Source organism: Elgaria multicarinata, chromosome 4 (genome assembly GCF_023053635.1).
Source record: "Elgaria multicarinata webbii isolate HBS135686 ecotype San Diego chromosome 4, rElgMul1.1.pri, whole genome shotgun sequence".
In the NCBI taxonomy this organism is placed as follows: domain Eukaryota; kingdom Metazoa; phylum Chordata; class Lepidosauria; order Squamata; family Anguidae; genus Elgaria; species Elgaria multicarinata.
Genome location: NC_086174.1, coordinates 33790368 through 33805589, shown reverse-complemented (window position 1 = coordinate 33805589; position 15222 = coordinate 33790368). Strand labels below are relative to the sequence as shown.

Genomic DNA, 15222 nt, shown 5'->3' with positions numbered 1-15222 from the left:
TCCTTTTGCATATGAGATTCTCTTGATTCATAAACTAATATAAACATTAATATAGTTAGAGAGAATCCTTTTAGATAACAGCAAACTATATTAATAACATAAGAAGAGCCATGCTGGATCAGACCAAGGGTCCATCTAGTCCAGCATTCTGTTCACACAGTGGCCAACTAGCCGTCGGCCAGGGAACAACAAAGCAGGACATGGTACAACAATGCCCTCCCACCCATGTTCCCCAGCAACTGGTGCACACAGGCTTACTGCCTCGAATATTGGAGATAGCACACAACCATCAGGGCTAGTAGTCATTGATAGCCTTTGTCTCCAAGAATTTATCCAACCCCCTTTTAAAGCCATCCAAATTGGTGGCAATCACTACATCTTGTGATAGTGAGTGCCATAAATTAACTATGCACTGTGTGAAGAAGTACTTCCTTTTATTTGTCCTGAACCTTCCACCAGTCAGCTTCATTGGATGACTCCAGGTTCTAGTATTTTGAGAAAGGGATAAAAATTTCTACCTATCCACATTTTCCGTACCATGCATAATTTTGTACACCTCTATCATGTTTTCCCTTAGCCTTCTTTTTCCAAACTAAACAATCCCAGTTGATGTAACCTTCCCTCATAGGGGAGATGCTCCAGCCCCTTAATCATTTTAGTTGCCCTTTTCTGCACTTTTTCCAGCTCTATGATAATCCTTTTTTAGGTGTGGTGACCAGAACTGTACACAGTATTCTAAGTGTGGTCACACCATAGATTTGTATAAAGGCAGTATGATACTAGCAGTTTTATTCTCAATTCCTTTTCTTTATAATGCCTAACATTGAGTTTGCCTTCTAGTCAGCGGCCGCACACTGGGTTGACCTTTTCATCAGGCTGTCCACCACAACCCCAAGGTCTCTTTCATGTTTGGTCACCGCCAGTTCAGATCCCATTAGGTTATACTTGAAGTTAGGTTTTGGGTTTTTTGCCCCAAAGTGCACCTTACACTTGCTTTCATTGAACTGCATCTGCCATTTGGATGCCCACTCTCCCAACTTGGAGAGATCCCTTTGGATCTCTTCACAATCCCTTTGTGTTTTAACAACCTTAAATAATTTGTTGTTGTCGGCAAACTTGGCCACTTCACTGCTCAATCCTAATTCCAGATCATTTATGAACAAGTTGGAAAGAATTGGTCCCAATACTGATCCCTGTGGGACCCCACTAATTACTTCTTTCCATCAGGAAAATTGACCACTTATTCCTACTCTCTGCTTTCTGTTCTATAACCAGTTACTGATCCATATTTCTTATTTCCTTATTTCATGACTAAGTTTTTTCAAGAGTCTTTGGTGGGGGACTTGATCAAAAGCCTTTTGAAAGTCCAAGTAAACAGTGTCCACCAGATCACCCCATCTACATGTTTGTTTACACCCTCAAAGTATCAATTAGATTAGTAAGACAAGACTTGCCTTTGCGGAAGCTGTGTTGATTCTTCAGGGTTTTTTTGCAAAAGTTATCCAGTATTCTTTTTTTCTACTTGTCTTGGCAACAGATTCAGATACAAGATTATCAAAAGTAATTTCTCTCAGAAGAGAACTATGGATGCATGAAAAAATAGTTTCAGTCCATATTTTTATGAAAACTTACCCAGTTTTCAGCTCCCAGAATTGCACTTGAATGCAATCTATGATCAAAATCCATACATTTCTCAGCATGCAGTGTGATTCGCAGAACAAACAAAAAAAAGTGTTAAAATACGTACATTTGAAAAAATGTGCATGGAAAAATACATATTTTTGAAAACCATGCACACACAGTCTTTAATCAATGGGAGAAAATGTGTACATTTAAAAATGTGCACAATTGATATGTTCATTTGGAAAATGTGCACAGAAATATGCAAAAAAAATCATGTGAAAGGAAAAGCCCAAGTTCACAATCTGGTATGAACACAAGTTGGAAAAGCTTTGAAATAGAATTTGTGGGTGGTTTGATAACCATTGCAACATCCCTCTCTCACTGGGTTCATATGGCACAATAAGGCATGGTGGTCACCCACTGCAGCTTGAATATTCAAAATGGCCACCAGCACATGCTGTAATCCACCATAGTTTCCATGTGGGAGTTCCACTCAGAACATTCCTGCTAGTGGAAAGGGGGAGGGAGAGGCCATGTCCTGGGTGGAACTCCAAGTGGGGATGCTCCTGCCAGCAGAACAGAATCCAACCCATAATAGATGTATATGAAACTTTTGCAGAGGTAGGTTAGTTAGCATTCTGAAGGAGAAGTGAATAGAAAGTGTTTCTCTTAATCATTTTTGACATTAGGGTGTGGGTTAATATAATAACAATAATAATACATTTCTTACCCGCCTCTCCACTTGGATTGAGGCGGGGAACAACAATGAATATAAAGCACATTAAAAACTGATTAAAAACATAGCAGACATGATTAAAACATCCTTGAAACATCCTAAAACCTTTCACTGGATAGGCCTGCCGGAATATTGCTTAGTGATAGTTTTAAATGACAAAATAATCATATGCCCGTTGTTTCTGAACCCTGGTTCTTCTTCGTGGTCTCTATGCATCACACATATGGGCTTTGCGCCTGCGCAGAGACCAAACCGGAACCTTCTATAGCTTAGGGAAACGTTTTTGGTGGGAACCCCTCCCCCACGCTACCGCGCATGTCCATGGGGTTCCCGCCCTTACCTCAGTTCTTCGTCGTCCGCCATTGTGCCTAGACTTGTAGAACCAACCTCTTAGCGTCATCTGTTTTTTCTTTGATAAAACCTTTGAATCTCTTCAGTATTCTTCTAACCTGTATTTCTATCCTCGTTTCTCTTCTTTCTCCTATCTAAAAAAAAAAAAAGATATATTGTTGTTAGTTACTTTTTTCTCAGCGACTTTCTGTCGCGGGTGCCTGAGCCGCATGGCAGTGAAGGCTCCTTTCCGTAAGTGTGTCAAGTGTGGGGCTAAACTTCCCCCTACCGATGGACATTCCTTGTGTGTTCTCTGCCTGGGTGAAGGACACAAAGTGGAGGCTTGCCATCACTGCGTGGCATTTATCAAACAAACCAGAAAGAACAGAACTGACCGTCTACGTGCCATACTGTGGGAAAAAGCCCTCAGGGCCACGAGCTCGGTCGAAATGGAGACGGCATCGAGTAAGACCGTCCAAGATCGCAGCACCAAGGAGTGCGACAAAACCAGTGCGGACAATAGGGCATCGATACCCCTAATGCCTGGGCGATCATTGGCGAGTTCCGCGGCCAGAAAAATTACGAAAAAGGCCCGGACTCCTAAATCTTCTTCCAACTTGGAGAAGAAAAAGAAGAAAAGGAAGAATGGGGAGAAACATTCTAAAAAAACCCCCCGGTCCTCTGAACCTCCTAGGACTCAGTCGGCACCGACGGCTTCGACATCGACGGCCCCGATAACTGCTTCGGTATCAAGACCTCACTCGAGACCGACATCAGAGCTAGCCTCAATACCGAGGTGACCTCAAAGTCTGTCGGAAGGCGAAATTAGGGACTCTGCTTCCATAGCCTCTCATCGGGACCCGACAGAAGCTTTAGAAACCGAGGGAATCATACCATTACCACAGCCGTCTCCTCGACCAGTGGCTGTGGAAAGGCCAAGACAAGACTGGGATAGAGCTTCTCAATGCTCTGAACTCCAGCCCAGGCGAGAGTATTATGACTGGGATTATTATAGACCACAGAGGTATTTCCCACAGGATCGGGATTACCAGTACGTGCCGGAGACTTACTTTGCCCAGCCTCCTCCCAATTCAAGGGTTCTTCCACCACCTCGACAGCCTTCGCCGGTATTGACTTATCGCCACCATAGCCACGCCTCTACCATACCGACAGCGACCGCTATGGTGCCAGCTCAACAAGAGCAGCCTGAACTCGAGCAACAATAGCTACACGTAGTCACTGTCTCGTCGCCCGAGGATGATTATCCTTCGGATACCGATTCTAGGGTATCGATTACCCCTTCGGTACCGTCGCCAGAGGACATGATACATTCACAGGATCCTGCTTCGCCCTCTGACGACATGGGAAGATTCTCAGATCATATGCTGAGAATGTCCCAAGCACTTGGGTTAAATATTCGACAACCCGATGAGCCAGTGGACGACCCAATATATGATCTTTTTTACTCTAAGAGTAATGTGTCGGTTGCGATTCCCCTTCCTCCTGCCTTGAAGCAGACTGCACAGCTTTCGTGGAAGACTCCAGCGTCCACACAAGCCACTTCAAGAAGACTTGAAACACTCTATCGGATACAGGAGGAGGATGCTGGTTTCCTCACCCAACATCCAAAACTGAACTCTATTGTGGTGGAATCAGCCCAGGGCCAATCGCAAAAGTCGCATTCCGCCCCGGTGGATAAAGAGGGCAGGAAATTGGATATTACGGGTAGGAGAATTTATTCTTCTGCATCCCTTGGCATCAGGGCCTCGACCTACCAAGCGACCATGGCCCGATACCAACTCTTCCTCTGGGAGAAAATAGGGTCACTATGTGATCACCTCCCAGAGGACAAGAGAGAGCTGGCTCGGGTCTTCCAAGCCGAAGCCTCAGCTATAGCTAGACAACAGCTATCGACCGCTCAACATCAGGTCGACTGCCATTCAAAGAATATGATGGGGGCGGTCGCTTTGAGGAGACACGCCTGGCTACGATCAGCAAACCTGACGTATGAGACGAAGGCAAGGATTGAGAACATGCCCTTCGATGGCGAGGGTTTGTTCAATACAAAACTGATGAAACGCTGGACACTATATATAAGGCCCGTACTACGGCAAAAAAGATGGGTTTCACCGCTCCACCTCCGCAGTACAAGCCCAAACGCTGGTCAAGGCCACCGATTCAACAGCAGCAACAACAACAATGGCCTCAATATCAAAGCCGTTTTCAGCAGGACAAGCGCCAGCCCGACTTCTCTAAAAAGCAGCGGGTTTGACTTCTTCATCCCAGACCCACCTCCCTTTGCGAACCGCCTAGCACCGTTTTACCATCAATGGAAGTCAATAACATCGTACTCCTGGGTGCTCACTATCATCAACTCGGGGTATGCCATCGAGCTCGATGTCCTCCCTCCTTCTTCGGGGGTGAAAGTAACAGCGCCATCCCCCCCTCTGCTTCTCGAGGTACAGACCTTGCTATCGAAGGGAGCTATCTCTCCCGTACCCGCAGGGGAATTCAACCAGGGGTTTTTCTCCCGCTACTTCACGGTCCCGAAGAAAGATGGAGGTCTTCGACCGATCATGGACTTAAGGCAATTAAACAAATACATTACCCCGAAAAAGTTCCGTATGACAACGGTTACTTCTATTCTGCAGCTCCTACACAAAGGAGTTTTGTTCGCTGTGGTGGATCTGAAGGATGCGTACTTCCACATCTCCATCAGGAAGTCACATCAAGCTTACCTACGGTTTTCAATCGGTGCGTCCCAGTTCCAGTTCACCGTTCTTCCCTTCGGACTTGCCACGGCACCGAGAGTCTTCACGAAGGTGATGGCGGTGGTGTGCGCCCACGTAAGACAAGAGGGAATTTATATATACCCGTACTTAGACGATTGGCTTCTGGTAGCGGACAACAGTTGCACGCTCCAGAAGGACATATCAACCACTCTCAACTTGCTGGGCTCGCTAGGTCTATGGGTCAACGAGGAGAAATCCATCTTGACCCCACATCAGAAGCTGGACTTTATAGGGGTAACCCTATCATTTCGAGACGGGAGAGCATACCTGCCCTTGACCAGAGCAACCACTCTTCAGGATTTAGCCATCGCTACCGAAAGCCGTCGAAAGGTTTCGGCATGGACGATCCAAAGGCTATTAGGTTTAATGGCAGCGACCACCGCAGTCATCAGGTTTGCGAGACTCAGAATGAGAATCTTGCAGGCCTGGTTTCTAAGAACGTTCGATCTTTGACGCGACGCCCGATGAACCTACCTATCTATCCCGAGGCAAGTAAGAGCATCCCTGAAATGGTGGTTTTCGATGGCGACTCTCCTGGAAGGCATTCCATTTCAACAAGAAGCACCTTCGGTAACGATCACGACGGATGCATCCTTAACCGGATGGGGAGCACACTACAACTCCCTCACCGCTCAAGGTCGTTGGCCTTTCTCTCAGAGAGAACAGCACGTCAACCACCTAGAACTCTTAGCAGTGGAAAATGCAATAAAGACCTTTTCACAAATGATCGAGGGCCGAAACGTCCTGATCGCGACAGACAACACCACCGTAGTGGCTTACATCAACAGACAGGGTGGAACAAGATCACACCCTCTGAACCGCTCTGCACTCAGAATTTGGAACTGGTGCATAAAGAGAAATACTTACCTGACGGCAATCCATGTAGCAGGGAAGGAGAACGTCATCGCGGACTCCTCAGCAGGTCCTTCCACGTCGACCACGAATGGGAGCTCGATACTGAAGTCCGAGACGATCTTTTTCGGTACTTGGGCCGCCCTGCTGTCGATGTCTTCGCTACCGAAGAAAACGCAGCTTGTTCCAGGTTCTGCAGCAGATCAGGAAGAGGAAAGCACTCTCTAGGAGACGCTTTCACCAGAACATGGAAAGGAGATCTTCTTTACATCTTCCCACCCTTTCCACTGTTGACGAAGGTACTAGCCAAGATCCAGACGGACAAGTCGGATTGCATCTTGATCACGCCATGGTGGCCTTGACAGACGTGGTTCTCACACGCCCTTCGACTATCGAACGGGGATTACATCAGACTCCCGTCGATACCGAAGCTACTGTCTCGACACCAGGGCAGGGTTCGACACGCAAATCTGTCGACCCTCAAGATGACCGCGTGGAGGATAACAGCCACTCCTCCCCTCGTGCCAAAAATTTAACTGTAGACCATATTTTATTAGCAGCACTAAAGCCTTCCACAAGGAAGTCTTATACAGCAAAGTGGCAAAGATTCCAAAAGTTCGCCTCAGAGACCGATCAAGCACCGGAATCTTGTCATTTATCGTTGATCCTCAATTACCTATTGACACTTTTCCAGCAGGGACTCAAACTCACTTCCATCAGAGTCCACCTAGCTGCTATTACGGCTTACCATTGTGGCATGGATGGGTTTTCACCCTTTACACATCCAACAGCCAGGAAATTCCTAAAGGGACTTAAGAATACGATACCGACGGTGAAGTGTATCGTTCCACCATGGAGCCTGTCAGTTGTGCTACAAGCACTGACACGTAAACCGAGCCCATGGCTTCAACAGACCTTAGGCTTCTAACGTTTAAGACTATCTTTTTAGTAGCCATTACATTGGCTAGACGTGCAAGTGAGCTGAAAGCTCTCAGGATAGATGCTCCTTACACTATCTTTCACAAGGACAAGGTTGTGTTACGCACAGACCCTACCTTCCTGCCTAAGGTAGTGTCAACCTTTCATCTGTCCCAGCACATCACTCTACTGGCATTCTTCCCGAATCCTGCAACACCTGTTGAGTCTTCGTTACATACACTAGATGTAAGAAGAGCTCTTGCCTTTTACAAGGCTAGGACAGAGAAATTTAGGAAAACAAATCAATTGTTTGTTTGTTATGGAGAGCCTTCTAAGGGACTCCCTGTTTCATGCCAGCGACTGTCACGCTGGATTGTAGAGACAATTGAACTTGCCTACTCTATTTCTAAGCTAGACCTTTTAAAGCCTGTGACAGCTCACTCTACTAGAGCCGTCGCAACATCTGTTGCCTTCAGCAGAGGTGTTCCCCTGACAAAAGTCTGTAGAGCCGCAACGTGGTCCACTCCGTCCACGTTTGTTAAACACTACAGTTTGGACACCCGTGCGAGACAAGACTGCTCATTTGGGAGGACAGTGCTGTCAGAGATCCTGAGATGATGCACCAACCCACCTCCAAGGTATGTCAGCTTGCTACTCGCCCATATGTGTGATGCATAGAGACCACGAAGAAGAAATGCAGGTTGCTTACCTGTAACTGTAGTTCTTCGAGTGGTCATCTATGCATTCACACAACCCACCCACCATCCCCACTTGGTGGTGTGAAATTTACAAATGACACAGTTATATGTGGAATGTACTTTATTTTATTTTACACTCATGTTTATGGGGGCACAATGTCGGACTCCTGTAAACTGAGGTAAGGGCGGGAACCCCATGAACATGCGCGGTAGCGTGGGGGAGGGGTTCCCGCCAAAAACGTTCCACTCAGCTATAGAAGGTGAGGCGCAAAGCCCATATGTGTGAATGCATAGATGACCACTCGAAGAACTACAGTTACAGGTAAGCAACCTGCATTTCCACTGGCGGAACTCCTGCACCTCACTATAATAAGGGAGGGAAGCTGAGGGTGACATCTATTTCTGGACTCTAGATTGCCGTGAAGAGGGAAAGGCAAGTGAAAGAGCTCAATGTGTGCATTGGAATCCATATGCCAAAAAAAGTGACTGTATTCTGGGCATCTGTATCTTGTTATTAATTATCTCTTTTTTCTTTATATGTTACAGAACCAGGTCCTATAGACCCACCACTCCTATTGGATGTTAAATCCAGAGCAGTATCAATCTCCTGGCAGCATCCCTCAAAGCCCAATGGCATTATCTCCCATTACAACATTTACCAAAATGCCCAGCTGCACACCACTATTGCAGGAACCAGATCTAAATGCACTGTCCATGACTTGCGCCCTTTCACAGTTTATCAGTTTCAAGTAGAAGGCTGCACCTCCCAAGGATGTTCTCTTTCCACTGAGACTTCACCTGTACGGACCCTTCCAGATGCCCCTGAAGATATCCCCATTCCAGAGCTATATTCAGACACACCAACATCTGTGCTAGTATCGTGGCAGCCTCCTCTTCATCCAAATGGACAGCTTGAAAATGTTACAATAGAGAGGAGAATGAAGGGAACAGAACAAGTATCCACTGTTGCTTCCTTCCCTTTCAATTATTCCAAGACCTACCTGGACCAAAGCGCTGCTCTTAGCCCTTGGAAGAAATATGAATACAGGATACTGGCAAGTACTTTTAAAGGAGGCACTAACAGTAGCACCTGGGCAGAAGTTATCACCAGGCCCTCAAGACCTGCGGGTATCCAGCCTCCCGTAGTGGGAGCATTAGGCCCAGATACTGCACAGGTTTGTTCGGATTTATTTTTATTGGTCCTAACGTATATTTTCACGTAAATATAGGCAGGGTCAGGCTTAGGTTAGAAATGTTGCTCGTCTTTAAGGGTAGCTTCCGTGGACCTATACTAGGCCCTTCACACACTGTACAACACCACAGCTATCTTTCATCAAGTGTTTAGTGTCAAGCTGGTGGTCCGAAGGATAACCCAAATATTTTTGTAGGCCTCATGCCTCCCTCACAGGTCCTGTCCCAATGAGCTAATTAGCCATTGCTTCAAACAGCTGTGTTCATCTCCATGGTTCTTATTCCAGTCAAACTGATGGCTCTGAGACTACAGACGTATCCCCTATGGTATCTGCTCCTATACCCCCGCTTCTGTTGACTGAGGTTAAGTGCTTTCCTGATTTGTTTTTAGTCCCAAACCAACATAAATTCAGCTTGTTCCTTATTGACGGTAAGTGTGGCAGTTTAATTCCTGTCAGAGCCTCCAAGGCTTGGGCTACTCCGAATCAGATTTGGGATTTAGGCTGCTAGGGACTGTGTGCATGCTTTTTCCTTTTGTTATGCCTCAGACCCATCTTCATGTGAGCAGAGGAATAGGGCTATACAGCAGCAGCCCATGCAATTGGCAAGCAGAATGAATGGATAGATTTATGTCATTAATTTATTATTTTATTAATTTGTTATTTATTGCATTTCAGTACTGCCCAATAGCTGGAGCTCTCTGGGTGGTTCACAAAAATTAATTTATTTCTTAGGTGCCTTAGTCTTCCCAAAGTGGCTTACAATATAAGACCGGCAAAACTCAGTATCAAATGTAATGCAATAAATGAAATGAAATAATGAAATCAGATGAAATATAAACAAATTTAAAATAAGACATTTTCAATAAACTGCAATCTGAAATGTACATAACAGCAGCAAATCCCATAAAACCTCAATTAATCAGCCAAAGAGAACAAATATGTTTTTAAGCCCTCTTAAAGGCAGCCACAGATGGAACCAGCTGTAATTCACTTGGGAGAGAATTCCGTAGCGTAGGTGACAACACTGTGAAGGGTAGGGGACACCACTCTAGTGCCTGCCAGTTTTAGTGGCAGGCCAGTGAGCAGTGCCTCTAAGGATAATCTAAATGTGTGGGCCAATTCATACAGGTGTAGGCACTCCTTCAAATCACGTGGTCTCAAATCATTCAGAGCTTTAAAAATGAAATAAAAAACAGCTCTTTGAATTGGACCTGGAAACATGCTGGCAACCAGCACCACATGTTCAGAAATGGTGTAATATCCAACCATCTAGCCCTAATAAGGATATGAGTGGCCTGGATTCTGTACCAGCTGAAATTTCTGTTTCATCTTCAAAGCAGCTCCACATAGAGTGCATTACAGTAGTCAAATTTGGAATTACTAGTGTGTACTTAACTGATTCTAGTTTCACTTTCCTTAAATATGTTTCCAACTGACATACCAAATGATGTTGGTAAAAAAAGTCACTACTAATTACTGCCACCACTAGTGCTTCCGTAGTCGGCAACTTCACTGGGAATGAAATCCCATCCAATAGGAGTTGAACCCCTCTATACAGAGCAGCAGATTTTCCTACCTAAAGTACTTCTGTCTTGTCTGGATTAAGCTTCAGCCTCTGAGTTGAATGAAATCCTTGGGCACCCAGCAAATAGAAAAGCCCTTTCTGCATGCTACATTTCAAGCTCCATCTATCAGCATTTCTAGAACCCCACTTTTCAGCTTCTCCAACTTCCTGCTCAAACATTCACCTTAGAGCTTCTTAAGATGGAGAACATCCTTCAGGTCTACTTTGGATACAGCCACCCATGGCCCTGGCTGGACCCTGGCAGGCGCATTCTGCTGGAAACATCTCCTTGGCTGCTGTCCCTGCTCTGCATCAGCCTTTCCCCAAATTCATCAAGCTGCCTCTTCACCCTAAGCAATAGTTTTAGTACTTTTAATTATTAGTGTTTAAGCCTGAAACTACCATAAATTCAACCTTTCCCCCAACTCTAGTATTTTGCTCAGTGTTACTGTTGAAATGCTTCCAGTTTTCTCTCATACCTGAAATACTTGGAACGACACTGCGGGGGTATTTAATTTTAATCACCAAGCCAGATGAACACACACATGATACAAAGACCTACCCTTCTAGACTTTATGAAAATGCTAACGTTTATGAGTGATAAATGTTACATGTTTTCATATAGGTGTCAAAATATCTGTTTTACTTTTAATCTCCGATGAAGGTAAAATCGATGCAGAAGTTGACTGACTAAGAAAATAACAGTCTTAGAGGACTACCTAGGAATTTTTCAATTATTCACATCATTCATTTGGGAATGAACTCTAGAGGACAGGATAACTACCATTGTTTTGGCTTGCATACAAACTTCATTCAAGGGAAATTAGTGTAACCAAACAAGAGGGATTTTTGTAGCTTAGAAGCCTCTTTTGTGTAAATACACACATGCTTCCACGGAGTCAGTCTTGTACTAGTGCCAAAAAGTGTTGGTACAGTAGCTTGCTCACTAGAGCACAAAACAAAGGACATTTGCATAAGGATGGAGATCATCCACTAAAATTATTGTTGCTGTTATTGATTGGTATGGTTATTCCGTGTGTGTGTGTGTGTGTGTGTGTGTGTAGATACTCTACCTGTGTTAAATAATTTGAGGATATGGATAAAAACAAGCCTAATGAAAAACTGTAGAACTACAGTTTGAAATCTTGACAAGCAATACTAGGTCTAAAATGCAGGAGATGATGCAAACCTTTTGAAATATATCACTATCCAAATGATTTGGATGGTTTTAAAAGGGGTAATCTATCAATGGCAATTAGTCCTGACAGCTATGTGCTACCTACAGTAACAAAGGCAGTAAGCCTATGTACATAAGTTGCTGGGGAACATGGGCGGAGGGTGCTATTACACTCGAGTCCTGCTTGTGAGCCACTGTATGAACAGTGGCTGTTCATGAGTCAACAGCTTGTTGGCCACTATATGAACAGAATGCTGGACTAGATGGACCCTTGGTCCTATCCAGCATGGCTCTTCTTATGTTCTTATTAACTCTGTCTTGTAAGTAAGTTGCAATGGTAAGGAAGTTGTTTAATTATTATAGACCACATGTCACTGTGATGCATGAACAGAACACTTACTTGGAGGGCATGGAACTCAGGATATACCCAAACCATTAGTCATAGCATATAATTTTAAAAATAGGGAGTTACGGAAAGTCATATCAGTACAATGACGTATCAGAATACATATGTTTGTGTGTCAAACTGGGTACATTAATATCTTGTAGAAGCATTGGGCGTATGGATGAAATTTACCCAGCTCAATACATCATGATTTATTAAGCTGAGAATGAATGTCACGCCCACATGCTTCCTCTGCTTCCTTCCCCTTCTGTGCCTGCTTTGGCGTTTCAGTTTTTTGAAACTACCATTACTATTACTTCTGAAAATGCAAAAACGTTTTTCAACCTCCAAACTATGATTGTATGTTATTTACTTATTTAAAGTATGTATAAATCACCTTTCAGCCTTATAAATACTAGGACAGTATACAATCAGTAGGGCGGTATACAATAAAGTATGAGTGTAAATATAATAACTATTGAAGCAAGGATCAGTTCTAGTAAGGACTAAGAATGCAATGCCACCCTGACCCATCAATCTTTAACAGAATTGATCTTTGCTCTTAAGAACAGCCATTCTGGATCAGAACAAAGGCTGATCTAGTCCATTGTGTTCCAGAAATGGCCAACCGAATGCCTATGGGAAGCCCATAAGCAGGACATTTGTTCAATAGCATTCTCCTACTCCACCACTGTAGCAACTGCTATGCAGAGGCATGAATAGTATCCACTGATAGCCTTCTTCTCCATGAATTTGTGTAATTCCCTTTTCAAGCCATCCAAGTTGGTGTTTATCATTACATCTTCTGGTAGCAAATTCCATAGATTAACTATGCACTCAGTGAAGAAGTACTTCTTTTTATCTGTCCTGAATCTTTCACCATTCACTTTCATTGCCAGTTTCACTGAGTACACAATTTAACTCTGTGTGTTTGTGTGGGGGTGTCATTTCCCCCACCCCCAGGATGCCCCTCAGCACTCTGCAAATAGAATTAACCCAATCCGCAAATAGAACAGCTTCCACCAGGGGAACAAGGAGGCAGTGATTCCTCCTTCCCCATAGGACCCACTGCACATCCCAAAATCTTCTCTGGAGGATTGAGGGACACTCTAGACAGATTTGGGGGGGGGGTGTCAGGGGGAGGAGAAGAGAGGAAAGTCCCATTGTGAAATGGATGCCTGTTCTCATGATGTTGGACTTCACTCTCTGAATGCGCGGGTCATTTCTTTGGGGAGAACATACTGTATCTGGTTATAACCTCTGCTCCTTCCTCACCATCCCAACAATATTACAGGTGACAGTATTGATTATCTGTCTAGTGAGGGAAGATCATGTGCAGCAGTAGGCTCACAACCTGCATAAATAAATATCTGAATCAGGGTCTAGAGCATCATTCTCCAACCTGGTGCCTGCCAGATGAGTTGGACTGCAATTCCCATTCACCACGGTCCATGGCGGTGCTGGCTGGGGATGATGGGTGTTGTGTTCCCACACACCTGGCTGATACCAGGTTGGGGGAGGCTGGTTTAGGAGGTTTTGACTCATTCCTGAGTCCTTTTACTCAAAATACTTGAACCTGACCTAGTGACTTGCTCAGGATTCAAGGGTGCTGTTGTGGACCTGGGGTCTTCCTCATTCATTTAAATGAAAGGAGCTGTTCATTTATTTATTTATTTATTTATTTATTTATTACATTTTTATACTGCCCAATAGCCGAAGCTCTCTGGGCGGTTCACAAAAATTAAAACCATCATAAAATAACCAACAAGTTAAAAACACAAATACAAAATACAATATAAAAAGCACAACCAGGATAAAACCACGCAGCAAAATTGATATAAGGTTAAAATACAGAGTTAAGACAGTATAATTTAAATTTAAGTTAAAATTAAGTGTTAAAATACTGAGTGAATAAAAAGGTCTTCAGCTGGCGACGAAAGGAGTACAGGCGGACCTCTCTGGGGAGCTCATTCCACAACCGGGGTGCCACAGCGGAGAAAGCCCTCCTCCTAGTAGCCACCTGCCTCACTTCCTTTGGCAGGGGCTCACGGAGAAGGGCCCCTGTAGATGATCTTAAGGTCCGGGTAGGTACATATGGGAGGAGGCGTTCCTTCAAATAACCTGGCCCCAAACCGTTTAGGGCTTTAAATGTCAATACCAGCTCTTTGAATCGGGCCCGGACCTGGACTGGCAGCCAATGAAGTTGTAAAAGGACTGGCGTAATGTGATCTCGCCAGCCAGTCCCTCTTAGTAAACGGGCTGCCCTGTTTTGTACCAGCTGAAGCTTCCGGACCGTTTTCAAAGGCAGCCCCACGTATAACGCATTGCAGTAATCCAAACGAGAGATTATCAGAGCATGGATAACTGTAGCTAGGCTATCACTGTCCAGATAAGGGCGCAGTTGGTATATCAGCCTAAGCTGGTAAAAGGTGCTCTTTTGAAACGAATGGGAAATTCCACCTGTACAAGAGCTGTGTGCGCACATTGGAGCACATTGCATTATGCTTCTGTATGGGAGCACTGCATTTAGCTCTCTCTTTGTTACAGTGGTTATCTGCAGAAATATTATAAAACTTTAATATTTTTGGCAACCAATTTTTTTTTTTTTTTTTTTTTTTTTTTGGTCTCAAAGTATTTTTGGGGAAATTTGATTATTTTACTGTACTGCTTCCATAAATCATTTGTTGTACTATAAAAAGAATACACTATTTATTTATTTATTTTTAAATACAATCTCTAATAGAATCTTCCTGAGATTTTTTTAAAATTTCAGTATACAGCCAGATGCCTACATCGCCCCTGCCTTCCATCATGCAGGCATGAGTTCTGTTGAAATCCATGGAGCCTAAGCTGGTGTAACTAGATAAGCTTCCTTTTATCCGTACATTCACAAAGTGAATGTACAAATATGATTAATATATAATACAATAAAACGTTAAGACCATATACAGTAC

At 44.1% G+C, this 15222-nt stretch overlaps 1 protein-coding gene across 1 annotated transcript in view; it reads left to right on the top strand.

The window, feature by feature from the left end:
• USH2A (usherin) overlaps nucleotides 1-15222 on the top strand; it is a 594633-nt gene that overhangs the window by 357218 nt on the left and 222193 nt on the right. The window contains exon 41 of the mRNA XM_063125387.1: nucleotides 8496-9124. Coding sequence (XP_062981457.1) covers nucleotides 8496-9124 — 629 coding nt within the window. The remainder of the gene's footprint in view (nucleotides 1-8495; nucleotides 9125-15222) is intronic.